This window comes from Gobius niger (genome assembly GCF_951799975.1).
Source record: "Gobius niger genome assembly, chromosome: 5".
Lineage (NCBI taxonomy): Eukaryota > Metazoa > Chordata > Actinopteri > Gobiiformes > Gobiidae > Gobius > Gobius niger.
The window spans coordinates 28,306,429-28,334,117 of record NC_136856.1 but is presented as its reverse complement, the minus strand read 5'-3'; the positions used below and the strand labels follow the sequence as shown (position 1 = coordinate 28,334,117).

At 37.7% G+C, this 27,689-nt stretch overlaps 1 protein-coding gene across 1 annotated transcript in view; it reads right to left on the bottom strand.

The window, feature by feature from the left end:
• pdgfc (platelet derived growth factor c) overlaps positions 1-27,689 on the bottom strand; it is a gene marked incomplete at its 5' end in the record, with an annotated part of 111,238 nt that overhangs the window by 25,770 nt on the left and 57,779 nt on the right. Inside the window, one exon of the mRNA XM_079557302.1 lies at positions 1,805-1,997. Coding sequence (XP_079413428.1) covers positions 1,805-1,997 — 193 coding nt within the window. The remainder of the gene's footprint in view (positions 1-1,804; positions 1,998-27,689) is intronic.

The window sequence follows — 27,689 nt, the reverse complement described above, 5'->3', positions numbered from 1 at the left end:
ACCCCCTTCAAGTCAATAGCTACTAGAGCAACTCTAATGAAATTGGACTACCTCAAGTATCAGTACAAAATACTGTGCTTACACTTAACATTTGAACCAAAAACACTATGAAAAGGCATTGACAAAGCAAATGAGTCTAAGCTGCGTTCTTCAGTATTCAGTAGCTGCCAGGGCTGACTGAAGGCAATTTCACAAATGACCACACACTCGGACACTAAATCTTTAAAAATGGACGACAACATGCGGATAGGAGCAGCCTCCACCTCAGCACATGGGTCAGACTCGCAGAGTGTTCAATAGGCTAAAGGAGCTGACCAAGCATAGCCTTTAGGCCGGGCAAAAACACTCTCGGGCCACTTTTCAATTTCATATTCCGGCAGAATATTGGAGCAGGGAAAAGGAGTTCACAATGCATTCATTTTTGGAAGCATTTATATCGTTTTGAGGCCACCCCCAAAATGCTGCCTCCTGAAGCCAAGAGTCGATCCTGAGTTGAGACATGCAGACATGGAAATGGCTCAAATCATTGTGATAAAATGAGAATATAAAAATAGGTGACACAGTTTGAAAAACAACTGCGATATGGGGAGCAAGTGCATCATGACATCATGTTCAGCAGAAAAAAACTGTACATGGCTCTAAATAAAATATGAAATTTTGAAGAAACTACATCTTACAGGTAAGGGTACTGTATGCAGCTAGCTATTAAACACTGTATTTAGGTCAAAGGAACAGGCCACCGTTTTTACATAATGAGATATGTTCTTACCTGAGCTTAGATGAGTTGATGCGTACCTGTCTGGTCTTTGTGTGTGCCCTTAGTCACACAAAACAACCAAAGATGTTGTTAGCATTTGGCATCTCCCAGTATATTCCTATGGCTCCAGACGGGGGTGAAGTTGGAAGCTACCACACTCTTTCACGGGCACACACAAAAACCAGACAGGTACCTATCAACTCGTCTATGCTCAGGTAAGAACATATGTCAGTATGTAAAAACGGTGGCCTGTTCCTTTAAGGTGAGACACTGCAGGTGAATAGGGAAAACATTTTTTTTTACAGATATCAATTTGAAACTTTTGCTGTCGATCACTGACATAAATGTGAGAAAAAAATACATTGCAAGTTTTCTGTCATTTTATCTTTTCATATAAGAACAAGGTGTTTTATGCCTAAAAATGACCCAAATTTCCCATCTTTTCGGCGACGAAATCTGAATAATGGATAGAGCTACATTCAAATGTATTGCTTCATTTTATTGATAAATGAGTTACCAAGACTTTTTCAGAGGGGATTTTTAAAATAAGCTGTTTTTTAGTGGAAAAATTTGTAAAAATGTAATTTTCGCCTTATTTTTTGACTTTCAAAACTCAATAAATGGGGCTAGGGATAAGATAATAAAAAATCCCTCTAAAAAAATCGGCCAAATATTGTTCAGTCCAATGCTGGAAAATTTGAAGTCTTTAGGTCCGACTGACAGAAAAATGTGTTTTGAGAAAAAGGCCTTTGAAATTGCATTGTCCCATACAAGTCTATGGGCAAACATTGAATCAGCGTAATATTTAAACATGTTATTGTGAAGATTAGGTATTTTTTTGGTTTCCGGGTGAAAGCTTGTATGTTCAGAGACCAATTTGGCCCAAAACCTGAAAACTGAAAAAATTGAGTTTTGCCTGTAGTGTCTCCATACCCACTAGTTTGGCCGTAGGATCTGGTGCTCAATTAAGGATTGACGGTTCCTTTTTGGGAGCAGAGCCTTTGAGATCCCTTTATTTAACCAGGATAGACTAACTAACATGCTTACTTGCATATTCCGTCCTCGGGCTCCTCCAGGCCAAAGCGGTGGTCAAAGCGCAGTTGGATCCTCATGTCGCTGGGCGCCACCAGCCTCCACACCAGCTCTGTGTTCCTGGGGTATGTGTGGGGGAAGTTCGGACTGGTGACCATGCCCTCTCCGGATACTGTCAGAACCTTCTCCAGCTGGGAATCCTGTACACCTGCAAAAAAACAATCAGACAATCAGTCTCAAAAAACTGTGACAACACGGGCAAAAGCTACAGGCCCCGAATCTCAATTCTTCACAGAGATGACTTTATAAGTTTGTTTCAGAACTTTCAGGGAGCAAAGTGGATCTTTACTGTGGCAATGCAATCAACACTGTCTAGCCTTCGCGTTCACAATACTTTACAATGACATAGACAGTGCACAAAGGCCCGCAAATGTCTGCTTTTCCAATGTACTGAAGGAAAGCTTTCAGTCCACTACAAGCCTAGGTACACAACCTTCAGGTGTTACTCAGGGGCATCTGCACTGACACATTTTTCAATTTAAATAGAGATCACTTTCATTTGTGCTTTTGAGAAAGTCATCACAAAGGAAAAATGCTCCAATATTGAGTTGGACTCCTTTAGCTTTGATCTTGTCCCAAAAGAATCTTAATGGGGTTAAGATCTGGAATGATGAATCCTGGCATTGTTATCTTGGAATATGCCCTCGCCATTGGGGGAAGAAGAAATCTGTTGATGGAATAACCCGGTCATTCAGGATGTTCAGCTGATCCCATTCTTTGGACACATAGCGTTGCTGAACCTTGACTTGACCAACTACAGCAACAGATAAACCAAATTAAATTTGGAAATCAGAACATAAACTGCACGACTGCGGAATCCCCCTGAACACTGAACAATGAAGCACTTTGAAAGTCCCTTTTTCCATCTTCGCCCCCATCTAAAACTGAACCTGCTACTGTACATTAACAACCATTCAGCATTCATCCAGCACTTGTGTAAATCTCCCGGCTTAGGCAAACAGTTTCAATGAAGTCTGGAAGTTAGTTAGTCCATTAAACGCATGAGTAACCATTTCCCTGGCGTGTAGCTCCAAACAGCCGGGGCCGGACCACCCCTTCTCTCAGACGGGAGCGTGCTTTAGAGACGTGATTCATGCGGGGACTATGTATTTGGATAAGGAAACGCAAACAGGCGGCAGGTGAAGTTTGTGCCATGTCCTCACCGCGTTAAACTCCACTTAAAGACTCCAAAGACAACAGCAGCGAGGAGGAGAGGACAGGAGTTATAAGGCGACACCGGGCTTGCCAGATCAGGCAGATTTACGTTCGGTATTGCAAGGACGGATGTTGTGTGCAGTGAAAGAGGAAAGTGAATGAATTTTGCAGGGATAGGCGCACTACTTTGACAGTAAAGTTTTTTTTTTTGGTGACCTGATTCTCTAAACTTTAGGCCAGAAAGCTACTTAGAATAGGGTGCAAAGGTTTTGTTCCACCAAATTCAGATTTAATGTGAACAATGAACAAGAGGAAGATGAAATGATCTCCAAAAGGCACAGCGTTAAGGATGAGACATTCTTTTTTTTTTATATCAAGTTTTATTTTCATTACATTTTCAAACTAACATAAAAGGACAAAGGTCACAGCAAAGGTTTGGGCACCCAGCAGAGTTAATACCTCGTAGTCGCCCGATATGGCAAGTATCACAGCTTTAAACACCTTTCTTGCCAGCCAAGACTCCTTCAATTCTAGCCTAAAGTGATAGTCTGTTAGTTTAAATGTTTTTCAAATTCAATAGATTGCATATAATTCAGTGCTTGGGTCTGAAATTTGACGCAACGCAAGTAATAGTCAACACTTATATTGTTTTTGAAGTCCCTCCCTTTCCTGATATCAGCAAGTAATCAGAATACCCGGGCCATCACTTTGACCAATGAGATGAGCTTTCCTGTCAACCGGCCTGTCAGGTCCAATCAGGAGAGAAGGGGGAGGAGCTTTATCTTTCACTTAAAGAAGTTTGTTCCTGCTTTCTGGTCCAATCAGGAGGGGTGGGTAGGAACTTGATTGTTTACTTTCAAACTTCCCTCTCACTTTGCAATCTTACAGACTGTCACTTTAAAGGGTTTTTGCTCATTCTTCCTAACAAAAGTTGTGTAGAACGGTTTCTACAAAAAGACTGTACCATAAGACTGTAAAGTAACATGTGCAATAATCTCTCTGTATCAGCTGCACTTTATTAACTCTTCTTCTTGAACGCCGACTGTAACAAGTGAATTTCTCCTTTGTGAGATCAATAAAGGTTTATCTTATCTTATCTTATCTTTCGAGACCGCCTTGTACACATCTTCAATGATGTTTGGGCCAGGGGTCTGTGATGGCCATGGTAAAACCTGCAGACTGCACCTCTTGATGTAAACCACCATGGATTTTGAATTGAAACTTTAGCTTTTTCACAAATGCTGTTATGTGTCCTTCAGAATTTGTTGGACATTAATTAAATCCATAGTTCTATGTCTATAGTCCTACACATAGTTCATGAACTATGGGTAGAACTGGATTCAATTACCACCTCCATGCAAACTTCCTGCCTTTTGAAGATCATTTTATCGTCCCCATTCACATTATTATAAACCTTGATCCCGAGTTCCTGAACCCCATTTTGCCCTTGAGGACACTTATATAACAATGGGATTTAAGTGGAGTAGACTCAGGTCAAGAAGATTTTTCAACACAAAAAGAAAAAAAACATATAATTTCTTCTTAATCCAATATCTTGCAATACAATAATACAACACAATAAAACAATCATCTTAAAACGAGCATCAGTTAGGCTTATAAACATTATATTGGGTACTCCAGTGTTGATGTTTTACATCTTAAAATTTGAAATAATAAATATGTTAAATAACAGACAGTACGGCTGCAGTGGGAATCACACGTGATAAAAGAGAAAACAAGCTTTCACTGTCATCTAGCCTCATGTTGGCAAATCAATGGTGCTGTGATGAACGCACTTTGAGTGCAATACTGCTCAGAGCTTGACAAATGTGAAGAGTAGACATGTTCTCTCTATGACGCAACAAAAAACAGGAAATATAGCATCTGCTGTTGAAGAAGAAATTACCAAAGTGTATACTCTAGACTGCCTGGAGGAACAAAAAATACTGCTTCATCCAGGGAGTTTTATGAAATCACGAAAGTTAAACAACAAATAGCTAACCAGCTCACAAACTCTGCCACAGCTCATACTGTAACTCCCCTCTGACTGCCAGCAACAACATAAATTACCTAGTCATGAAGTAAAAGATGTAAATATCATTTGGTTGCAAGTAAATAAATTATTTTCCTGAACGCATTGATAATATTTTAGCCTGTGCCTGTCGTTGATCCATTCATTAAAAGCTCAAAAAAGTCAATTTTGCATAGTAAGTCTCCTTTATCCTCTTCATAAGGATCAGCTCGGTTGCGCAACAACAACCTTTCTAATGCTATTGAAGGCATCTCAGATTAAATGGTTTTCTGCAACACAAAGTCAGCCATCTCTAAATAAATATTGCATGTTGTGTAAACCAAAATTCTGTTTCTCGACAGCTTATCCCTCAAAACAATCAAATAAGCCAGTGTCAACAGTACGTGAAATCTAGTTCTTTACTGGTTGAATGATCACAATCCTGCTCTGGATTCCCTTTTTCTCTCCGCTAATCCCCCTGCCGCTGATTGACTTGGGTTAATTTCTAAATGTCAAAACTCCTCTTTAAGTCCTTTTATATAACGCTAAAGCACATTTCAATTGTGTACGCCGCTTGAATTTGCTCTCGAGATTTGACAAAACCCTCCTCTCTTGATGTAACTCGATCGGACAAGAACCTGGCAGCGACTGCAGCATCGCTAAATGAAAAATGCTTACTACTCTATTACTTCACAAGGCGGATTCGGGCTCTGATGTTAGCCCGGGAGTTTGTTTTGGTAACCTGCCAGGTCGGAAAAGATTGAATAACGGCGTGTCAAATCAAAACATAACCGGGCATGACTTGTGAATGAACGGAGTCTTTCATAAGCGCGAGAAGAGCGTAGCCCGGAGTGCTAAGTGTCTCACCGGAGACGGAGAGAAAGACAGGTTTTTGAGTAAACACGGCTCTGAGCTAAATAGTATGTGCACCTCCTTTTTCACGTGTGATCTTCCGTACGCTCACCTCCGCGCTAGCCACTCAGGAGGAAAAAGAAAAACATCCCACATGCCATAAGCTGATATTTTCTGATGTTTAGGGGAATGCCATAGCTGATCTGGTAGAACTACTAAAAGAGAGCATTTCATTTGACCTACAGTGTATGATTGACCCTGATCATTCCACGAGCTTAATAGCAAAATGGATTTCCAATAGTTTGCATGCGCACTGTAGATGCCTTAGGACTACAGATTGAAACTGGCATCTTCCCTATAATGCAGCATATGTACATTGCAAATCAGCTCCTTACCTCAACAACTACTAGCGGTTTGATAGAAAATAGAGATATCCGAGTAGGACCAGCAGTTCCTACTTGTGGAGGTCTTTGTCTTTGAATATGAAGCTGGACTATGCTCTTTGCGGTCCAGAACTTTCCAAATTTCCCCTCTACAGTGGGTCCGATTAGACCCGATGCTTACCCAGGTCACTGCGTAGACGACGGCCCCAACCAATAGACACAGTTGTTTACAAAGTTGTCTGTATGGGAGTATAGACTTGGCCTCAGATGAATCCTCTACCCCACGTTTCTCACAGTCAATATTTCTTTTATGCTTTTGCCGAATTTACTCGCGTCTTTCTAATCTGTGGGCCATGTGGCGGTGGCTCCGGGCTTGATTGACTGCCTTTATATCCATTTGCTGGCTCAGGAGGAAACACGCCGATAGCTTTTATGTTATTAAGACCCGGTCCTCCATCACTATGACAAGTTTTAATTACAGCTCTATTACGGAGGCCTTGTAACACACTGCCTCATAAAGCATTGGCTGAAAAATAGGCACTGGCAATTTGTGTACTTCCAGACTGTAGGATCCAGCTATAGGGAATGGAAAGAACATTGCTTGGCATTGAGGGTCCTTTGCTTCTGCTGACAGTAAATGTCATCCATCTCTATGTTTCTGTGACTCTGAAAATGCCAGCCCTAGTGTTGCATAATCATCGAATTCAAGGTTTCTTTTATACCAATAGTGTCTGTCTGAACACTATCCGCTGCAAATGGAGAGACATGGATTTCCCTCACTGGATATGACAGAGTGAGTTTGTGAGTGCCCTATAATGGAGGGTAAAAACAGGGTTCCCATTCATTACTTGCAATTGTTTTCCAGGTAATTTCCAGGATTTTCCAGGACATTTTAATATGCAAAAATACGTAATCACATTCTCTCTGCTCTCTGTATTTGCGACTTTATCTAACAATGTATTCTATGAAACCTATTGTTTGGGCCTGAAGAGATTCAGGCTCAGACATGTATTTAAGCCTATATCATCTACCAACATGCTGAAATGGGGGTCTGGGAGTCCTCCCTCTGGAAAAATTTTGGAATAACAGATGATTTTATGCTGTGTTCTGGAGCATTCCAGCGCTGTTTCTTTTTATATCATTTGAATTTATTGTTTTGGTGGCAGGTACCCATGGCCCTATACATGTAGTATAAGTACTGTATACGTTATATTATCAAAGCCAAGCAGTGAAGTCAAAGACGTGCGCAAAACAAAAAGGATTAGGACGGATGCAGTGTTATAAGTTAAAGACCCAGCTCCTGTAAAGTGAACTAGCCGTTGGAAGAAATTTAGGATAAATATTTTCAAGGACTACATATTTTTCCCTGGACATTTGATATTTATTCTCGTTTTCCATGCATTTTCCGTGACTGGAAAATAGGCATTTTCCAGGTGTTCCAGGTAGCGTGGGAACCCTGAGTTAGTGCTTACAATCCAGTTTGGGATGATTGTCTTTTGTGTGTAGTGTTGACTGTGACAGCAAATTGTAATGTCTTTAAATGTCAGTCTTTTGGCTTTTTTTGGGGGGGGGGGGGGCAAAACATTCTTTTTTGTTTTAGCCTGGTTTTAGTTTACAACATTTTATGTAAATTCAGTTCAGTAAACCACCACAAAAGATTTAAAATGGCATAGACGTCACCAGACACATGGGTTTCATCCCTGGTGATGCTCTGCCAGGCCTCGACTGTAAATGTCTTCAGTTCCTGCTTGTTCTTGAGACATTTTCCCTTCAGTATGGTCTTCAGCAAGTGAAATGCTGCTCAATTGGATTCACGTGAGGTGATTGGCCATTGAATGACATTTCACTTCTTTAAATGCTCTTTGGTGGCTTTCGCAGTATAGCTTTAGGTCATGGTCCATCTGGACTGTGAAACGCAGATGGCCAAATTGGCTAGGGCCGGCCCTGCCAGCAGGAGACCGCTCCCTGAGGTTCTCAGGGCCCGAGATGGTTCATATGGCTCTAAAATATCTGAGATAGTACTTTGGTGTTAAACCACGTTTTCCTTGTGTCTGCGTAGGTTTACTCCGGGTACTCCGGTTTCCCTACTACTAAAAACATGTACAATAGGCTAAGAAGAATGATGAATGATGGTGGTCAGAGGGACTTTTGTGTGCAGACCCGACAGCGTTTCTGTCAGTCTCCTCCAGGGGAAACTAAAGATACATACGTAGCTTAACACCACCGTGTGTGGAGTGAATGTAAAATTGTCTCATGTGTGACCTTGTCTGTGAAAGGCGCTATACAAATAAAGTAATTTTTCTTCTGTGATCTTAGCAATGTTTTTCAGATGGTAAAAAGTTGCTGATGTTATTGCTTTGATGTGGCAAGTTCAGGTCTGTGTCCATGATTACTCCTAGATTTGTAACCTAATTTTTAGGTTTTATGGAGAAAGAAAGACTATTCCCTTTGTTTCTGTGGGCCAAAGACAATGAGTTTTCAGTTTTGTCTGAGTTTCGCGGGAGAAGGTTGTTTTACACCCACACACTGATCTGTTTGATGCAATGGCTCAGCAGTGCCATCACTGTGTGGTACGGTGACACCACGCAGGCTGAAAGAAAAGGGGCTTCAGTGTGGACACTATCTTCACCCAGCGTCGCAGGAGAAGAGCTCAGGCCATCCTCAAAGACAAACACCACCCGGCTCACGGCCGATTTCAGAGGAGGAACTCGGGTACAATCTGAGGCGCTGCAGGCCAGTGAGTATCAGTGCCCACAGAAGCCACCTCCACAACAGCTTCTGTCCGGCTACGGTCCGACTGGTTGCTCAAGATATTAAAGAGGGGCGGAACTATGTCATTCCTCACTCAGAATGATGGACAATAGACCATCCTTGATGCTGTACCTTTCTGCGTGTTCAGTAAGGTTCAGTAAAACTTTTGCTTTTATTCATTAAACTTTATTTTGTACGACTACTTACTCTAGACAAACACACACAAATTCATATGTGATTGTACTGTTTTGTACCTGTGCAAATTGCAATACATTACTTTCCATTCTCAGTGACAGATTGAATCTATAAGCTGTGGGTTTTGATCTTGTTTCAGCAAAAATATGACAAACATTTGCAATGCATCTGTGTCCCTTCCAAATAAACAATAATCTCTGCAATGAGCATGAAAATAAGTACAGGTCTCTTTGCTTAAATTATCAATTTTCCCTGCTACTAATACAAGCATTGTCAAGATAATTTGCAACACTTGCCAAGGGTTCATTTTCCAGATATGTATATGTTGTTTTTTAAGAATAAAAAGAATTATGCCAATGCTGAAGAGTCCTAGATTGTTCACAACAAAAATGGCTCTCATCCTTGGCGGAGACAAAAAAAAAGAACAATGCTACGCACCTTTGTTTTGGGTCTGTATTTAAAGAACTAACATTTGCAGAGAATGGAAGGTAATCGAAAAGGCACATACACACACGCACGCATAAAAACCTCCTGTTCTGATGAATAGCTTTTCTGGAGGCCTGCACGGGCAAAATACAACTTGATCCCAGAAGTCAGAGCCTACATCCTGCTTAATCTGCCCTGCCTCATCAGGGGTAATTGCACAGCGCAGAGGGACAATCCAAGAGCATTCCTGTTTGGTTAAGGCCTCGCTCCCCGGGCTTAGGAGCACAGTATCCGGGCGATGCTCCTCTGTGGAGCTTTTGTTCACTTGCATCAAAGCAGAAAGGCCTTAAGCCGCGTCGGAGTGCATCATGAAAACCAATATTTGATTAAAGTGAGAGAGCGAGAGAGTCCACAAGGTCAGGCAGCAGGCAAAACAACAGTACGCACTCCTTTTATTAAAGCTGAACCGCGGAAAATCAAATAGCCTTCTATATTTTTTTGATATTCTGATCTTGCATTTCAAGCTTTTCACAAGCTTTGGGAGACTTTGAGAGACTTTAAGTCAATAGATCAGATGGTACAGGGTAGGGTTTGACAAGCATGCAAAATATCATGGCAACAAAGCGACAAATCAACCCGGCCATAAAGTCAAGACAGAGTAAATTCAGTGGCTTGTTGTTTGTGAATGTGAATGGTCCTCTTTGGAAATTAGGATTTTTGACATAGAGCCTCTTTCCTAGTTATCCAGAGTGTTGTTGATTTCTGGAGATTGTTTTAATTATTATTATTATTCATGCAGTACTGATATTTGAAGAGTTTAGTGGTGCTAGGCTAGTGCTAGGCTAGCGCATGTCTATGGTAACTAGTAGCCTGCATTAAAAACAGTCTGACCCAAGCACAGTGCACCTGAGGCAAATCACTTAAAACACCAGACGATGTAAATGTCTGTGTTGACTGAATATTTTTGGAACTATAACCATTTTGCATTTGACAGAACTTATTTTTGAGCAGCATCAGCTTCCTGGTTGAAAGCTACGTAGCGGCGGAGTGATCGGTGACCAGATCTACAGAAGTTTGTTTACTTGCGGCCGGCATTACTACACGTGCAATTCACAAAGGAGCTTTCTACAAATCAGATATGGCAACGTTTGGAGGACTACCCATGATTTTGAAAAGGTTTTTCTTGCTCAGCTAACGTGAGTATTAGCATACCGCTGCTAGTTAAGCATTGATACAACGTTTTGTGAGGTGTAAAACTCACTCAGTCATTGAATTCTCCAAGTACAGTGCATCAAGATGAACATTATCCATATTTACTTTTAGTTTTTGGAAGTTGTGTTTTAAAAAACGATGAGAGCTAAAGGTATCTGTTGAATAGCGGATATCTGGAATCGATACCTGATCCTGTATTTTTGTAAGATTGGCTTCAATATCCAGTACCAGTATCAGAGTGGTGCATATGTTCACTTTACTTGTTTTAAAACATCCCAGAATTCCTTTCACAGGGCAATGCTAACAAGCCTTATAATGATAGGCTACTTGCTTAATGTTTTTGCTTTCATGGATAAAAATCTGATTTTAGGGCTGATTCCACTGCTATCAGTAGACTCATACATACATTAATTTAGGCCTATCTTCCATTGCAATAGTTATGTTATGTGTAAATATGTTATGTGTGTCTTTTTTCTTTCTTCGACAGACAAAATAAGTTTTAGTTCCTCCCACTAATTGAACTAACAGTAAACCTTTTGCAAAATATCGAAAAGGAGGTAGGGATTAACTTTGGCTAACCCCCCGTGCCTCAATGTTGGCAACACATAAGAATAGGTATCAACTTTAGTCCATTGTTCCATTTTTGTTATTATCACCAGTAATTGTCTTTCCAATGCATGTTTTGTGGCGACAGGTAAGAGTAATTACCGCTGCTGGTCTTTCCTTTTCCAAACACCTCATTGCCCCGTATCCTTCCTGTGCGCACATATCCGCGCTTGCAGTAAGCTCTTAGGCGTAGCTGTGCCTTGTAAATGACCCCAGTCTCCGGGTTAACCCATGTCATCAAATGATCAGAGCGGCGAACCCCCCCCTCCCACCCCCGAGTGTATTACCTCAAACATGACTTTTCCTTGACCTACTTATTTCCCCTCCAACCTACCGCGAAAGTAGAGCCGACTATTAAGGGAGGAAGTGACTTTGAATAAATAGGGGCCTATACAGAGCTGGCATTGTGCTTTGTTCACACGTTAGGAGCTGAACCGCTCCTGCTGTTACACATTAACCTCTCTCCTGCCAAAACATAGGAGATTTACGGAAATAAGATCGGCGCAACAATGGAGAACAAAGGGCTAAGAAAAAAAAATTACTCTGACTTTATTCTATTACTATTCAATGAGTCATCTACCCATTTAGCATAGCAGCATGACAAAAATCTACTGAGATGTAATAATTTGTGAGAAAACAAATCAATAACTGGATAGAATGGGCAGTATTATTATTATTATTTACCATGTTACAATGTTCCTGAGCTTTATTTCAACTGACTTGCGCATCTTTGAGTAATCTTCTTGAGTGGCTATTCCCTTCAGCGCAAGGGCAGATCCCAAAAAGCTCCTCCTGCGGTCTTCGCTTTCCCCACCTCTCGATCTCATGCCAAGTTTAATCCTTCCATAGCAAAGTCAAAAGAAGGACTTTTTAAAATTTTATTGAAACAGCTGCACAGCCAAGGGAAGCAAGAGTGTGGGCGGGGCTTACGGTGACCAAGTGAATCTACTAGATATGTTGTTTTGCTGTTCTAGATTACTATTGCATTTTCCAACCAAACGCATCTTTAAGCAAGAGATAAAGATGTGTTTGAAGTTATTACCAAATACCTGCATAAAGAACATCAAAATATTGACATGAGGATAGTGTCTGTCTCTCTGTCCCAACTAAAGCATTTTGAAAAGTCAAACGACAAAGTAGAGCACTCATATTCAGGCGAGAGAGACAACAAGTGGCAAGGAGTGCTACCTTCAGGGTAGGTACAGATTTTCCAACTTAAAGCAGTACTAAGCATAGACTGTAGAAAAAATGGACGTCTTATGCTCACTCCTCCCCGTTTACCAGAATGACCACGGCCGTGGGGCAATTCATGGCGGATTTACAGGCTCCCCCTCCCCAGCTCTGACGAAGCATGTTCCTAAAAAGGACATACGGGCGGGATTTTCACCGTAGACTCGGCCCTTGCGTGACGTGTAGCTCGCTCTGCTCCAATGCTAACAGTCCGAGCCTCATTAAGTACGAGATTTCAAAAAATCATATTACGAAAACCAGCCTGGTTTCATATATTGTTATTAACCCAGCGTTATCTCAGGAGGAAGATCTAGCCTAGTCTAGTGTTGAAACAATTGAAACCAGGCTTTAAAGTAGTTTTTAACGTGTCTAAAGTCCAATGCTTTTCAATGGGGGCCTAGCGGCGATATGGAGGTACTGCAGCAACGGCGGAGCAATGGCGGCCCCCACGTTTGTGGTCAAAAAGCAGAGCAGCCAGCGGCCATTGGTACTAAGTAACGTGTTTACCTTAATAAATCCTTTTCGTAGTCCCTGTGGGGGTAATACAAGTGTTTATGGGATGATTGGAGGGTCTTTCATCTCCCCCTGGTGTCTCTGGCCAGAAAACCATGTTTGCAACTTGACTGCCACCGGACCGGAGCAAGCAATACACACGAATGGAATCACGAAGAAGAAGCTAGCAGGCTAACGGACAAAGCTAGCTGCAGGCTAACGTCACTTTAAACAGTATTTACAGCCCAGTTTGAGTGAAAAAATGATTTCCATTGTATAATTGGATGTACAATATCCCTCTCTCCCTTCGCCTTTCCTGTCAGCGTAGTATTTACTCTCCAAGACAATTAGTACGTTAAAAAAATCGTAACTTGCCATGACACCTGCAGTTGCGCTTATGACCTCTAGGGGCAAGAGTTCCTTTGTACTGCTTTAAAAACTGGGACACAATTCGGGCTTGTCTTTTCCCACGCTGAATGGTTAAGCTGTTAACGTCTCATGACATGCACCAATCCACATTGAGGAGATGCTAGATTTGAGATTTTTAATTTGTGTGTTTATACTTGGTAATCGATATTCACATTTCTAAGTGAAGTGGGGTTTTTCGGGGACTAAAACTGGCACGACTGGGACAGGGACAGACAAAAACTGCGACATATCAGTTTTGGAGAAATCTTTACATGGGAGGACTGGGACTGTAAACTGGGGACATCTGGTCACCCTAGCTACTGTGCAACATGCGCTAGCATACCCCCCGCTCATGCTTTGTCACACACTAACCTCACCCATAAATAAATAAAATAATCGCTCCGGAAATAATGCGGTGGCTAATAAAAATATCTATGGCTTCATCCATTTACATGTGTTGTCAGAGAGCTACTGCGCACCACGTGCTAGCGTACAGCTCATGTGTTAATAAAGGAGAAATGCCTGGGAGCGAGGCTTTGCTAACAAGAACCGTGCTCTTGTCCAGATGTGACATGCTTCTAATGAAAATTTAAAAAAGGAGGGGAAAAGAATGAAAGGCATTTGATCTGGCTACTGTAAGGCTCGCCAAATTCATCATACTTTGTTCCTAAGCGGAAGATATAGTACGGCCAAGCTTTTGAACAGTGAATATAGGTAGCCTGCTTTGCCTCAGCAGCCAGCTCGTGTCGTGCAGTAATCTACGCATCAGCCCCGGACGTATAGTGTATGAATCAGAATGAGCCGCTTGTCAAGGATACTGTGCACTCTTCTGTAATGGAACCAATCCATGATGACAGCTGGGTACGTGGTCACTCCTTTTCAATCAAGTCCTGAACACATCTATGTAAGGTGGCATGAGTCAATTCATTACACGCCGTGACCGCAATGTGCCCTCGGCTCAACTTAGTAAATTTGTGGGGTGACCTAAATGTTTCTCGACAGACACTCGGCCAGCAGCTCTCAAGTAATTAAAGTAAAGGCTATTGCACACTGATAGAATGGACAAGTGGGTTACTTTGAGTTTTTAGTAGGGGTTTTGATAACTGAGAGTTTGTGAAAGTGACAGCGGGAAAACGGATGGATATTAGCCCATTAGTACAATCTGGTTACATGCACAAGTGTCGTGTGTTCATTATATAGTCCCCACCAAATAAACAGAAAACATAAGCTGGAAGCATGTTTATCATCATTTATGACCAAAAACAGGGAACAAACTAAACGCTAAAGACGGAAGTACGACTGTCTAAGGGCCAGTCAGGTGTTCTAGGAAGGAGCAGGTCATCTCATGATCTAAATCCCGGCTCCTGCAGTTGCACATTGTCATGGTGTCCTTGGGCAAGACACTTCACCTGCCTTGCCTCCAGTGTTTGCGTACATTGGTGTATGGATGAGAGTGTTAATGGGCGACTGGTTCCTTGCTGTAAAGTGCTTTGAGTCCCGAGTGACAATTTGCCACAAAAATCGCTTTAAAGTACTTTCGTGGTAGTGCGGGAGACCATGGATGGTTGGTGATGGAATTGTGGAGGTTCTGGACTTTCAAATGAGCTATATTATAACCAAAGAAGAGTACCTATCTTTCCAACGCCCACATCTTAAACATTATATACTGTAACTTGACATAGTGCGAAAGAACAAGCTGTCAAGCTGTGTAGAAACTGTTGAGTCTAAATGAGAAAGGATTGCAATATTGTTATCACAGTGCATATGAGCTACAGAATATTGCAATAATGTTTCTCATATTGTGGCTGCCAACGTCAGAAAGCCCCAAAAGCTGCTTGTAAGAGATGCATTGAAGACGATTTGAGAATAAGTCGGGGGAATACAGAGGTTGACATAGCATTTTGAACTGTATTGGATTCCTCAAACATGAATGGAACAAAATACAACTCGGTGAGGAACATTAGGCTGCAGCATGGTCAAAGGCATGAAAAAGATGCTATTTGGTAACACCATCTTTTCCAAATGTTCTGCGTCAGCTTTTTTCTTTTTTTTGTTCCCCATTCTCCTGCTTCTGATTAAGTTGGAAAGCACCCCCCCCGGAGAGACATTACACTGGTGTGGATTCCAGTCGAGCTATTTGCTTTATAAATAGCTCGGATGATTATTTTCACACATTACAGGCTTCAGATTGACTGGCTTTGTTCTGCGGGGCCCTCGCGCCTCACACATAACCATTGACGACAGCTATTTCCTGTTGGGTAATTGAGACGCCGGTCACTGTTTCACTGAAAGAGGCTTGTTTGGAGAGCATGTCTGCTAACCGTCGATGCACAATCGCGGGCTGAGGCAGAGGAGACAGTCTCCAACAGTGAAGGGATAGAATGATCCAAAAATATAACAAACAAAATAACAAAATACTTAAAATGACAGTCACTCTACTGCAATCTAGCAAGAGATGAGTCATTTAGGTGACATTTTGAGAGTCTAGGCAAGGGGCATGGACTTTGAAAATGTAGTTATTTGAGTTGTCATCTATTTTCTAGCATGCTTTCTTCATCCAAAAGTTTTAAAGGAACAGGCCACCGTTTTTACATACTGAGATATGTTCTTGCCTGAGCTTAGACAAGTTGATACGTACCTTGACTGGTCTTTGTGCGTGCGCTCAGTCACGCAAAACGACCAAAGATGTTGCTAGCATTTGGCCTCTCCCAATGTATTCGTATAGCTCCAAACGGGGGTGAAGTTGGACGCTAACCCGCTCTTCCACGGGCACGCACCAAAAGACCAGACAGGTACGTATCAACTCATCTAAGCTCAGGTAAGAACATATCTCAGTATGTAAAAACTGGGGCCTATTCCTTTACGAAGGGATATTTTCCTTTAGTCCTGCTTATTTGAGTGATCCTCTTCACTTTGAACCTTTCATTTTAGTGTATTTTCTGTTTTTTGTCCTTTAGCCACTAGCGCTGGGCTGTTCAATAGCGCACCAACCAATACACCAATACTTGAAAAAACATTAGAATGTGGATAAAAGCCAAGCAATAACACATACATCAATATAGCAACACACAAGGATAAGGGACCTTTTAAAGATATAGGAAATACGTAAAAATGCACAGGTCATTTGAGCAATTCCTCGCAACCAACATCACACAGATTCCACTCCATTTAAAAAGCTATAAATGCCACCCTCGTACTGAACAATGGCCTCTCTAACCGCATGTGATTTAGGCCCGATTTGAACGCACTGACATCTGCAGCCTATTAAGACACTGGTGCACGGGTTACTACAGGTGCAGTAAATCCACAGCCCTCTTTGGGTATTTATTGCCTTCCCATTCCCAGTCAGCAGAAAGGGGCTTGAATACGCCATGGGAACCGCCTTGTATTAAAATGATTAGGCGCTGTAGGAAAATCATGATGCAATTTTGATCTGCCGGGACGGTGACTCTGGGGTCTAAGTGAGGGCTGGCGGAGAATCAAAGGAAACAGCGCAGACAAACTAGAAAATTTTGCAATTGCTGCGCAATTGCGATTGACTGCGGAATCCTAGGCTACTAATGCAGAAATTGCAAAAATTGCATAAAAATTGTGAAAAAAATCATAATTGCATAAGAGTGTAAGAGAGTGCGTTTATCGTGAAAATCCTCATTTAGTTGCATAATACTGCTTTACATGTGAAAATCCCTATTAAGTTGCATAATACTGCTTTATATGTGAAAATCCCTATTAAGTTGCATTATACTGCTTTATATGTGAAAATCCCTAATAAGTTGCATTACACTGCTTTACATGTGAAAATCCCTAATAAGTTGCATTATAGTGCTTTATATTCGAAAATCCCTATTAAGTTGCATTATAGTGCTTTTATTGTGAAAATCCCTATTAAGTTGCAATATAGTGCTTTACATGTGAAAATCCCTATTAAGTTGCATTATAGTGCTTTACATGTGAAAATCCCTATTAAGTTGCATTATAGTGCTTTTATTGTGAAAATCCCTATTAAGTTGCATTATAGTGCTTTACATGTGAAAATCCCTATTAAGTTGCATAATACTGCTTTACATGTGAAAATCCCTAATAAGTTGCATTATAGTGCTTTATATGCGAAAATCCCTATTAAGTTGCATTATAGTGCTTTTATTGTGAAAATCCCTATTAAGTTGCATTATAGTGCTTTACATGTGAAAATCCCTATTAAGTTTCATTATAGTGCTTTTATTGTGAAAATCCCTATTAAGTTGCATTATACTGCTTTACATGTGAAAATCCCTATTAAGTTGCATTATAGTGCTTTATATGCGAAAATCCCTATTAAGTTGCACTATAGTGCTTTACATGTGAAAATCCCTATTAAGTTGCATTATAGTGCTTTATATGTGAAAATCCCTATTAAGTTGCATTATAGTGCTTTACATGCGAAAATCCCAATTAAGTTGCATTATAGTGCTTTTATTGTGAAAATCCCTATTAAGTTGCATTATAGTGCTTTACATGTGAAAATCCCTATTAAGTTGCATTATACTGCTTTACATGTGAAAATCCCTATTAAGTTGCATTATAGTGCTTTATATGCGAAAATCCCTATTAAGTTGCACTATAGTGCTTTTATTGTGAAAATCCCTATTAAGTTGCATTATAGTGCTTTACATGTGAAAATCCCTATTAAGTTGCATTATAGTGCTTTACATGTGAAAATCCCTATTAAGTTGCATTATAGTGCTTTATATGTGAAAATCCCTATTAAGTTGCATTATAGTGCTTTATATGCGAAAATCCCTATTAAGTTGCATTATAGTGCTTTTATTGTGAAAATCCCTATTAAGTTGCATTATAGTGCTTTACATGTGAAAATCCCTATTAAGTTGCATTATAGTGCTTTATATGTGAAAATCCCTATTAAGTTGCATTATAGTGCTTTACATGCGAAAATCCCTATTAAGTTGCATTATACTGCTGTACATGCGAAAATCCCTATTAAGTTGCATTATACTGCTTTACATGCGAAAATCCCTATTAAGTTGCATTATAGTGCTTTACATGTGAAAATCCCTATTAAGTTGCATTATACTGCTTTATATGTGAAAATCCCTATTAAGTTGCATTATAGTGCTTTACATGTGAAAATCCCTATTAAGTTGCATTATAGTGCTTTTATTGTGAAAATCCCTATTAAGTTGCATTATAGTGCTTTACATGCGAAAATCCCTATTAAGTTGCATTATAGTGCTTTTATTGTGAAAATCCCTATTAAGTTGCATTATAGTGCTTTACATGTGAAAATCCCTATTAAGTTGCATTATAGTGCTTTTATTGTGAAAATCCCTATTTAGTTGCATAATTGTGTTGTAATTGCAAAAATCCCTATTTTGTTGCAGAATCTGTAAAAACTGTTGAAATTGCAGAAACTCTTGACATTGTATAAAGTCTTAACATTGTATAAACTGTTAAAATCACTCACAGACTTCACTGTATCAGAAATCCTATTAAAATGAATGGGCAGAATTCCCCATACAAATCAATGGAAGAATTCCCAAGCCCGTAGAAAAAAACTGGAAAACTGCAGAACTCTAATTTTTTCTGAAAACTGACAAGTTGTGGAACCTGAACAAGCACAAACTGCAGAAATTGCTGAAACTGTGGAAAAAACTGCAGAATCTGTGAATTTGCGGGAGCCCCATTATAACTAATAGGAAAAATCGGCCGAATATCGGCCGATTGCGGAAAAACCGGAAGTTGCAGAATTCCCAAAAGTAATAGCAGGATTCTCTCCAACATGCGGAACGTTTTGATGTATAACTTGTGGAAATCGCTGAAATTGTGAAAGTTGTGAAAGCTGCAGAAAATTTGGAAAAAAATACTATAACTAGAAAATTTTGCAATTGCTGCGCAATTGCGATTGACTGCGGAATCCTAGGCTACTAATGCAGAAATTGCAAAAAATGCATAAAAATTGTGAAAAAAATCATAATTGCATAAGAGTGCTTTTATCGTGAAAATCCTCATTTAGTTGCATTATAGTGCTTTTATTGTGAAAATCCCTATTAAGTTGCATTATACTGCTTTATATACGAAAATCCCTATTAAGTTGCATTATACTGCTTTATATACGAAAATCCCTATTAAGTTGCATTATAGTGCTTTTATTGTGAAAATCCCTATTAAGTTGCATTATAGTGCTTTATATGTGAAAATCCCTATTAAGTTGCATTATAGTGCTTTATATGTGAAAATCCCTATTAAGTTGCATTATAGTGCTTTATATGCTAAAATCCCTATTAAGTTGCATTATACTGCTTTATATGCTAAAATCCCTATTAAGTTGCATTAAAGTGCTTTACATGTGAAAATCCCTATTAAGTTGCATTATAGTGCTTTATATGCTAAAATCCCTATTAAGTTGCATTATACTGCTTTACATGTGAAAATCCCTATTAAGTTGCATTATAGTGCTTTACATGTGAAAATCCCTATTAAGTTGCAAAATACTGCTTTATATGTGAAAATCCCTATTTAGTTGCATAATTGTGTTGTAATTGCAAAAATCCCTATTTTGTTGCAGAAACTGTAAAAACTGGTGAAATTGCAGAAACTCTTAACATTGTATAAAGTCTTAACATTGTATAAACTGTTTAAATCACTCACAGACTTCACTGTATCAGAAATCCTATTAAAATGAATGGGCAGAATTCCCCATACAAATCAATGGCAGAATTCCCAAGCCCGTAGAAAAAAACTGGAAAACTGTAGAACTCTATTTTTTTCTGAAAACTGACAAGTTGTGGAACCTGAACAAGCACAAACTGCAGAAATTGGAAAAAAATTGGAAAAAGTTGCAGAAAAACATACATTTGCGGAAGCCCCATTATAAGCAATGGGAAAAATCGGCCGATTTTTGGCCGATTGCGGAAAAACCGGAAGTTGCAGAATTCCCAAAAGTAATCGCAGGATTCTCTCCAACATGCGGAACGTTTTGATGTATAACTTGTGGAAATCGCTGAAATTGTGAAAGTTTTGAAAGCTGCAGAAAAACGGGAAAAAGACGGAATAATAATAATAATAGATAAATAACATGAAAACCAATTATTGACTGCGGAAGGATTCCGCAGTCAATCAATAATAACTAGAAAATGTTGCAATTGCTGCGCAATTGCGATTGACTGCGGAATCCTACTAATGCAGAAATGGCAAAAAATGCATAAAAATTGTGAAAAAATTCATAATTGCATAAGAGTGCTTTTATCGTGAAAATCCTCATTTAGTTGCATTATAGTGCTTTTATTGTGAAAATCCCTATTAAGTTGCATTATAGTGCTTTACATGTGAAAATCCCTATTAAGTTGCATTATAGTGCTTTTATTGTGAAAATCCCTATTAAGTTGCATTATAGTGCTTTATATGTGAAAATCCCTATTAAGTTGCATTATAGTGCTATAATTGTGAAAATCCCTATTAAGTTGCATTATAGTGCTTTTATTGTGAAAATCCCTATTAAGTTGCATTATACTGCTTTACATGCGAAAATCCCTATTAAGTTGCATTATAGTGCTTTTATTGTGAAAATCCCTATTAAGTTGCATTATAGTGCTTTTATTGTGAAAATCCCTATTAAGTTGCATTATAGTGCTTTATATGTGAAAATCCCTATTAAGTTGCATTATAGTGCTTTTATTGTGAAAATCCCTATTAAGTTGCATTATACTGCTTTATATGTGAAAATCCCTATTAAGTTGCATTATAGTGCTTTACATGTGAAAATCCCTATTAAGTTGCATTATAGTGCTTTACATGTGAAAATCCCTATTAAGTTGCATTATAGTGCTTTTATTGTGAAAATCCCTATTAAGTTGCATTATAGTGCTTTTATTGTGAAAATCCCTATTAAGTTGCATTATAGTGCTTTATATGTGAAAATCCCTATTTAGTTGCATTATAGTGCTTTATATGTGAAAATCCCTATTAAGTTGCATTATAGTGCTTTTATTGTGAAAATCCCTATTAAGTTGCATTATAGTGCTTTATATGTGAAAATCCCTATTAAGTTGCATTATAGTGCTTTATATGTGAAAATCCCTATTTAGTTGCATTATAGTGCTTTATATGTGAAAATCCTTATTTAGTTGCATTATAGTGCTTTTATTGTGAAAATCCCTATTAAGTTGCATTATAGTGCTTTTATTGTGAAAATCCCTATTAAGTTGCATTATAGTGCTTTTATTGTGAAAATCCCTATTAAGTTGCATTATACTGCTTTATATGTGAAAATCCCTATTAAGTTGCATTATAGTGCTTTACATGTGAAAATCCCTATTAAGTTGCATTATAGTGCTTTACATGTGAAAATCCCTATTAAGTTGCATTATAGTGCTTTTATTGTGAAAATCCCTATTAAGTTGCATTATACTGCTTTATATGTGAAAATCCCTATTAAGTTGCATTATACTGCTTTACATGTGAAAATCCCTATTAAGTTGCATTATAGTGCTTTACATGTGAAAATCCCTATTAAGTTGCATTATAGTGCTTTACATGTGAAAATCCCTATTAAGTTGCATTATAGTGCTTTTATTGTGAAAATCCCTATTAAGTTGCATTATACTGCTTTATATGTGAAAATCCCTATTAAGTTGCATTATACTGCTTTACATGTGAAAATCCCTATTAAGTTGCATTATAGTGCTTTACATGTGAAAATCCCTATTAAGTTGCATTATAGTGCTTTTATTGTGAAAATCCCTATTAAGTTGCATTATAGTGCTTTACATGTGAAAATCCCTATTAAGTTGCATTATAGTGCTTTTATTGTGAAAATCCCTATTAAGTTGCATTATAGTGCTTTTATTGTGAAAATCCCTATTAAGTTGCATTATACTGCTTTATATGTGAAAATCCCTATTAAGTTGCATTATAGTGCTTTACATGTGAAAATCCCTATTAAGTTGCATTATAGTGCTTTACATGTGAAAATCCCTATTAAGTTGCATTATAGTGCTTTTATTGTGAAAATCCCTATTAAGTTGCATTATACTGCTTTATATGTGAAAATCCCTATTAAGTTGCATTATACTGCTTTACATGTGAAAATCCCTATTAAGTTGCATTATAGTGCTTTACATGTGAAAATCCCTATTAAGTTGCATTATAGTGCTTTACATGTGAAAATCCCTATTAAGTTGCATTATAGTGCTTTTATTGTGAAAATCCCTATTAAGTTGCATTATACTGCTTTATATGTGAAAATCCCTATTAAGTTGCATTATACTGCTTTACATGTGAAAATCCCTATTAAGTTGCATTATAGTGCTTTACATGTGAAAATCCCTATTAAGTTGCATTATAGTGCTTTTATTGTGAAAATCCCTATTAAGTTGCATTATAGTGCTTTACATGTGAAAATCCCTATTAAGTTGCATTATAGTGCTTTTATTGTGAAAATCCCTATTTAGTTGCATAATTGTGTTGTAATTGCAAAAATCCCTATTTTGTTGCAGAAACTGTAAAAACTGTTGAAATTGCAGAAACTTGACATTGTATAAAGTCTTAACATTGTATAAACTGTTTAAATCACTCACAGACTTCACTGTATCAGAAATCCTATTAAAATGAATGGGCAGAATTCCCCATACAAATCAATGGCAGAATTCCCAAGCCCGTAGAAAAAAACTGGAAAACTGTAGAACTCTAATTTTTTCAGAAAACTGACAAGTTGTGGAACCTGAACAAGCACAAACTGCAGAAATTGCTGAAACTGTGGAAAAAACTGCAGAATCTGTGAATTTGCGGGAGCCCCATTATAACTAATAGGAAAAATCGGCCGAATATCGGCCGATTGCGGAAAAACCGGAAGTTGCAGAATTCCCAAAAGTAATAGCAGGATTCTCTCCAACATGCTGAACGTTTTGATGTATAACTTGTGGAAATCGCTGAAATTGTGAAAGTTGTGAAAGCTGCAGAAAATTTGGAAAAAAATACTATAATAATAACTAGAAAATTTTGCAATTGCTGCGCAATTGCGATTGACTGCGGAATCCTAGGCTACTAATGCAGAAATTGCAAAAATTGCATAAAAATTGTGAAAAAATTCATAATTGCATAAGAGTGTAAGAGAGTGCGTTTATCGTGAAAATCCTCATTTAGTTGCATAATACTGCTTTACATGTGAAAATCCCTATTAAGTTGCATAATACTGCTTTATATGTGAAAATCCCTATTAAGTTGCATTATACTGCTTTATATGTGAAAATCCCTAATAAGTTGCATTATACTGCTTTACATGTGAAAATCCCTAATAAGTTGCATTATAGTGCTTTATATGCGAAAATCCCTATTAAGTTGCATAATACTGCTTTACATGTGAAAATCCCTAATAAGTTGCATTATAGTGCTTTTATTGTGAAAATCCCTATTAAGTTGCATTATAGTGCTTTACATGTGAAAATCCCTATTAAGTTGCATAATACTGCTTTACATGTGAAAATCCCTAATAAGTTGCATTATAGTGCTTTATATGCGAAAATCCCTATTAAGTTGCATTATAGTGCTTTTATTGTGAAAATCCCTATGAAGTTGCATTATAGTGCTTTACATGTGAAAATCCCTATTAAGTTGCATTATAGTGCTTTACATGTGAAAATCCCTATTAAGTTGCATTATAGTGCTTTTATTGTGAAAATCCCTATTAAGTTGCATTATAGTGCTTTACATGCGAAAATCCCTATTAAGTTGCATTATAGTGCTTTTATTGTGAAAATCCCTATTAAGTTGCATTATAGTGCTTTACATGTGAAAATCCCTATTAAGTTGCATTATACTGCTTTACATGTGAAAATCCCTATTAAGTTGCATTATAGTGCTTTATATGCGAAAATCCCTATTAAGTTGCACTATAGTGCTTTTATTGTGAAAATCCCTATTAAGTTGCATTATAGTGCTTTACATGTGAAAATCCCTATTAAGTTGCATTATAGTGCTTTATATGTGAAAATCCCTATTAAGTTGCATTATAGTGCTTTATATGCGAAAATCCCTATTAAGTTGCATTATAGTGCTTTTATTGTGAAAATCCCTATTAAGTTGCATTATAGTGCTTTACATGTGAAAATCCCTATTAAGTTGCATTATAGTGCTTTACATGCGAAAATCCCTATTAAGTTGCATTATACTGCTTTTATTGTGAAAATCCCTATTAAGTTGCATTATACTGCTTTACATGCGAAAATCCCTATTAAGTTGCATTATACTGCTTTACATGCGAAAATCCCTATTAAGTTGCATTATAGTGCTTTACATGTGAAAATCCCTATTAAGTTGCATTATACTGCTTTATATGTGAAAATCCCTATTAAGTTGCATTATAGTGCTTTACATGTGAAAATCCCTATTAAGTTGCATTATAGTGCTTTTATTGTGAAAATCCCTATTAAGTTGCATTATAGTGCTTTTATTGTGAAAATCCCTATTAAGTTGCATTATAGTGCTTTACATGTGAAAATCCCTATTAAGTTGCATTATAGTGCTTTATATGTGAAAATCCCTATTTAGTTGCATTATACTGCTTTACATGTGAAAATCCCTATTAAGTTGCATTATAGTGCTTTACATGTGAAAATCCCTATTAAGTTGCATTATAGTGCTTTACATGCGAAAATCCCTATTAAGTTGCATTATAGTGCTTTTATTGTGAAAATCCCTATTAAGTTGCATTATAGTGCTTTACATGCGAAAATCCCTATTAAGTTGCATTATAGTGCTTTTATTGTGAAAATCCCTATTAAGTTGCATTATAGTGCTTTACATGTGAAAATCCCTATTAAGTTGCATTATACTGCTTTACATGTGAAAATCCCTATTAAGTTGCATTATAGTGCTTTTATTGTGAAAATCCCTATTTAGTTGCATAATTGTGTTGTAATTGCAAAAATCCCTATTTTGTTGCAGAATCTGTAAAAACTGTTGAAATTGCAGAAACTCTTAACATTGTATAAAATCTTAACTTTGTATAAACTGTTTAAATCACTCACAGACTTCACTGTATCAGAAATCCTATTAAAATGAATGGGCAGAATTCCCCATACAAATCAATGGCAGAATTCCCAAGCCCGTAGAAAAAAACTGGAAAACTGTAGAACTCTAATTTTTTCTGAAAACTGACAAGTTGTGGAACCTGAACAAGCACAAACTGCAGAAATTGCTGAAACTGTGGAAAAAACTGCAGAATCTGTGAATTTGCGGGAGCCCCATTATAACTAATAGGAAAAATCGGCCGAATATCGGCCGATTGCGGAAAAACCGGAAGTTGCAGAATTCCCAAAAGTAATAGCAGGATTCTCTCCAACATGCGGAACGTTTTGATGTATAACTTGTGGAAATCGCTGAAATTGTGAAAGTTGTGAAAGCTGCAGAAAATTTGGAAAAAAATACTATAATAATAATAATAACTAGAAAATGTTGCAATTGCTGCGCAATTGCGATTGACTGCGGAATCCTAGGCTACTAATGCAGAAATGGCAAAAAATGCATAAAAATTGTGAAAGAGTGCTTTTATCGTGAAAATCCTCATTTAGTTGCATTATATTGCTTTTATTGTGAAAATCCCTATTAAGTTGCATTATAGTGCTTTACATGTGAAAATCCCTATTAAGTTGCATTATAGTGCTTTTATTGTGAAAATCCCTATTAAGTTGCATTATAGTGCTTTATATGTGAAAATCCCTATTTAGTTGCATTATAGTGCTTTATATGTGAAAATCCCTATTAAGTTGCATTATAGTGCTTTTATTGTGAAAATCCCTATTAAGTTGCATTATAGTGCTTTTATTGTGAAAATCCCTATTAAGTTGCATTATACTGCTTTATATGTGAAAATCCCTATTAAGTTGCATTATAGTGCTTTACATGTGAAAATCCCTATTAAGTTGCATTATAGTGCTTTACATGTGAAAATCCCTATTAAGTTGCATTATAGTGCTTTACATGTGAAAATCCCTATTAAGTTGCATTATAGTGCTTTTATTGTGAAAATCCCTATTAAGTTGCATTATAGTGCTTTATATGTGAAAATCCCTATTAAGTTGCATTATAGTGCTTTACATGTGAAAATCCCTATTAAGTTGCATTATAGTGCTTTACATGTGAAAATCCCTATTAAGTTGCATTATAGTGCTTTTATTGTGAAAATCCCTATTAAGTTGCATTATAGTGCTTTACATGTGAAAGTCCCTATTAAGTTGCATTATAGTGCTTTATATGTGAAAATCCCTATTTAGTTGCATTATAGTGCTTTTATTGTGAAAATCCCTATTAAGTTGCATTATAGTGCTTTTATTGTGAAAATCCCTATTAAGTTGCATTATAGTGCTTTACATGTGAAAATCCCTATTAAGTTGCATTATAGTGCTTTATATGTGAAAATCCCTATTTAGTTGCATTATAGTGCTTTTATTGTGAAAATCCCTATTAAGTTGCATTATAGTGCTTTATATGCGAAAATCCCAATTAAGTTGCATTATAGTGCTTTTATTGTGAAAATCCCTATTAAGTTGCATTATAGTGCTTTTATTGTGAAAATCCCTATTAAGTTGCATTATAGTGCTTTATATGCGAAAATCCCTATTAAGTTGCATTATAGTGCTTTACATGTGAAAATCCCTATTAAGTTGCATTATAGTGCTTTACATGTGAAAATCCCTATTAAGTTGCATTATACTGCTTTACATGTGAAAATCCCTATTAAGTTGTATTATAGTGCTTTTATTGTGAAAATCCCTATTAAGTTGCATTATAGTGCTTTACATGTGAAAATCCCTATTAAGTTGCATTATACTGCTTTACATGTGAAAATCCCTATTAAGTTGCATTATAGTGCTTTTATTGTAAAAATCCCTATTAAGTTGCATTATAGTGCTTTATATGTGAAAATCCCTATTAAGTTGCATTATAGTGCTTTACATGTGAAAATCCCTATTAAGTTGCATTATAGTGCTTTACATGTGAAAATCCCTATTAAGTTGCATTATAGTGCTTTTATTGTGAAAATCCCTATTAAGTTGCATTATAGTGCTTTATATGTGAAAATCCCTATTAAGTTGCATTATAGTGCTTTTATTGTGAAAATCCCTAT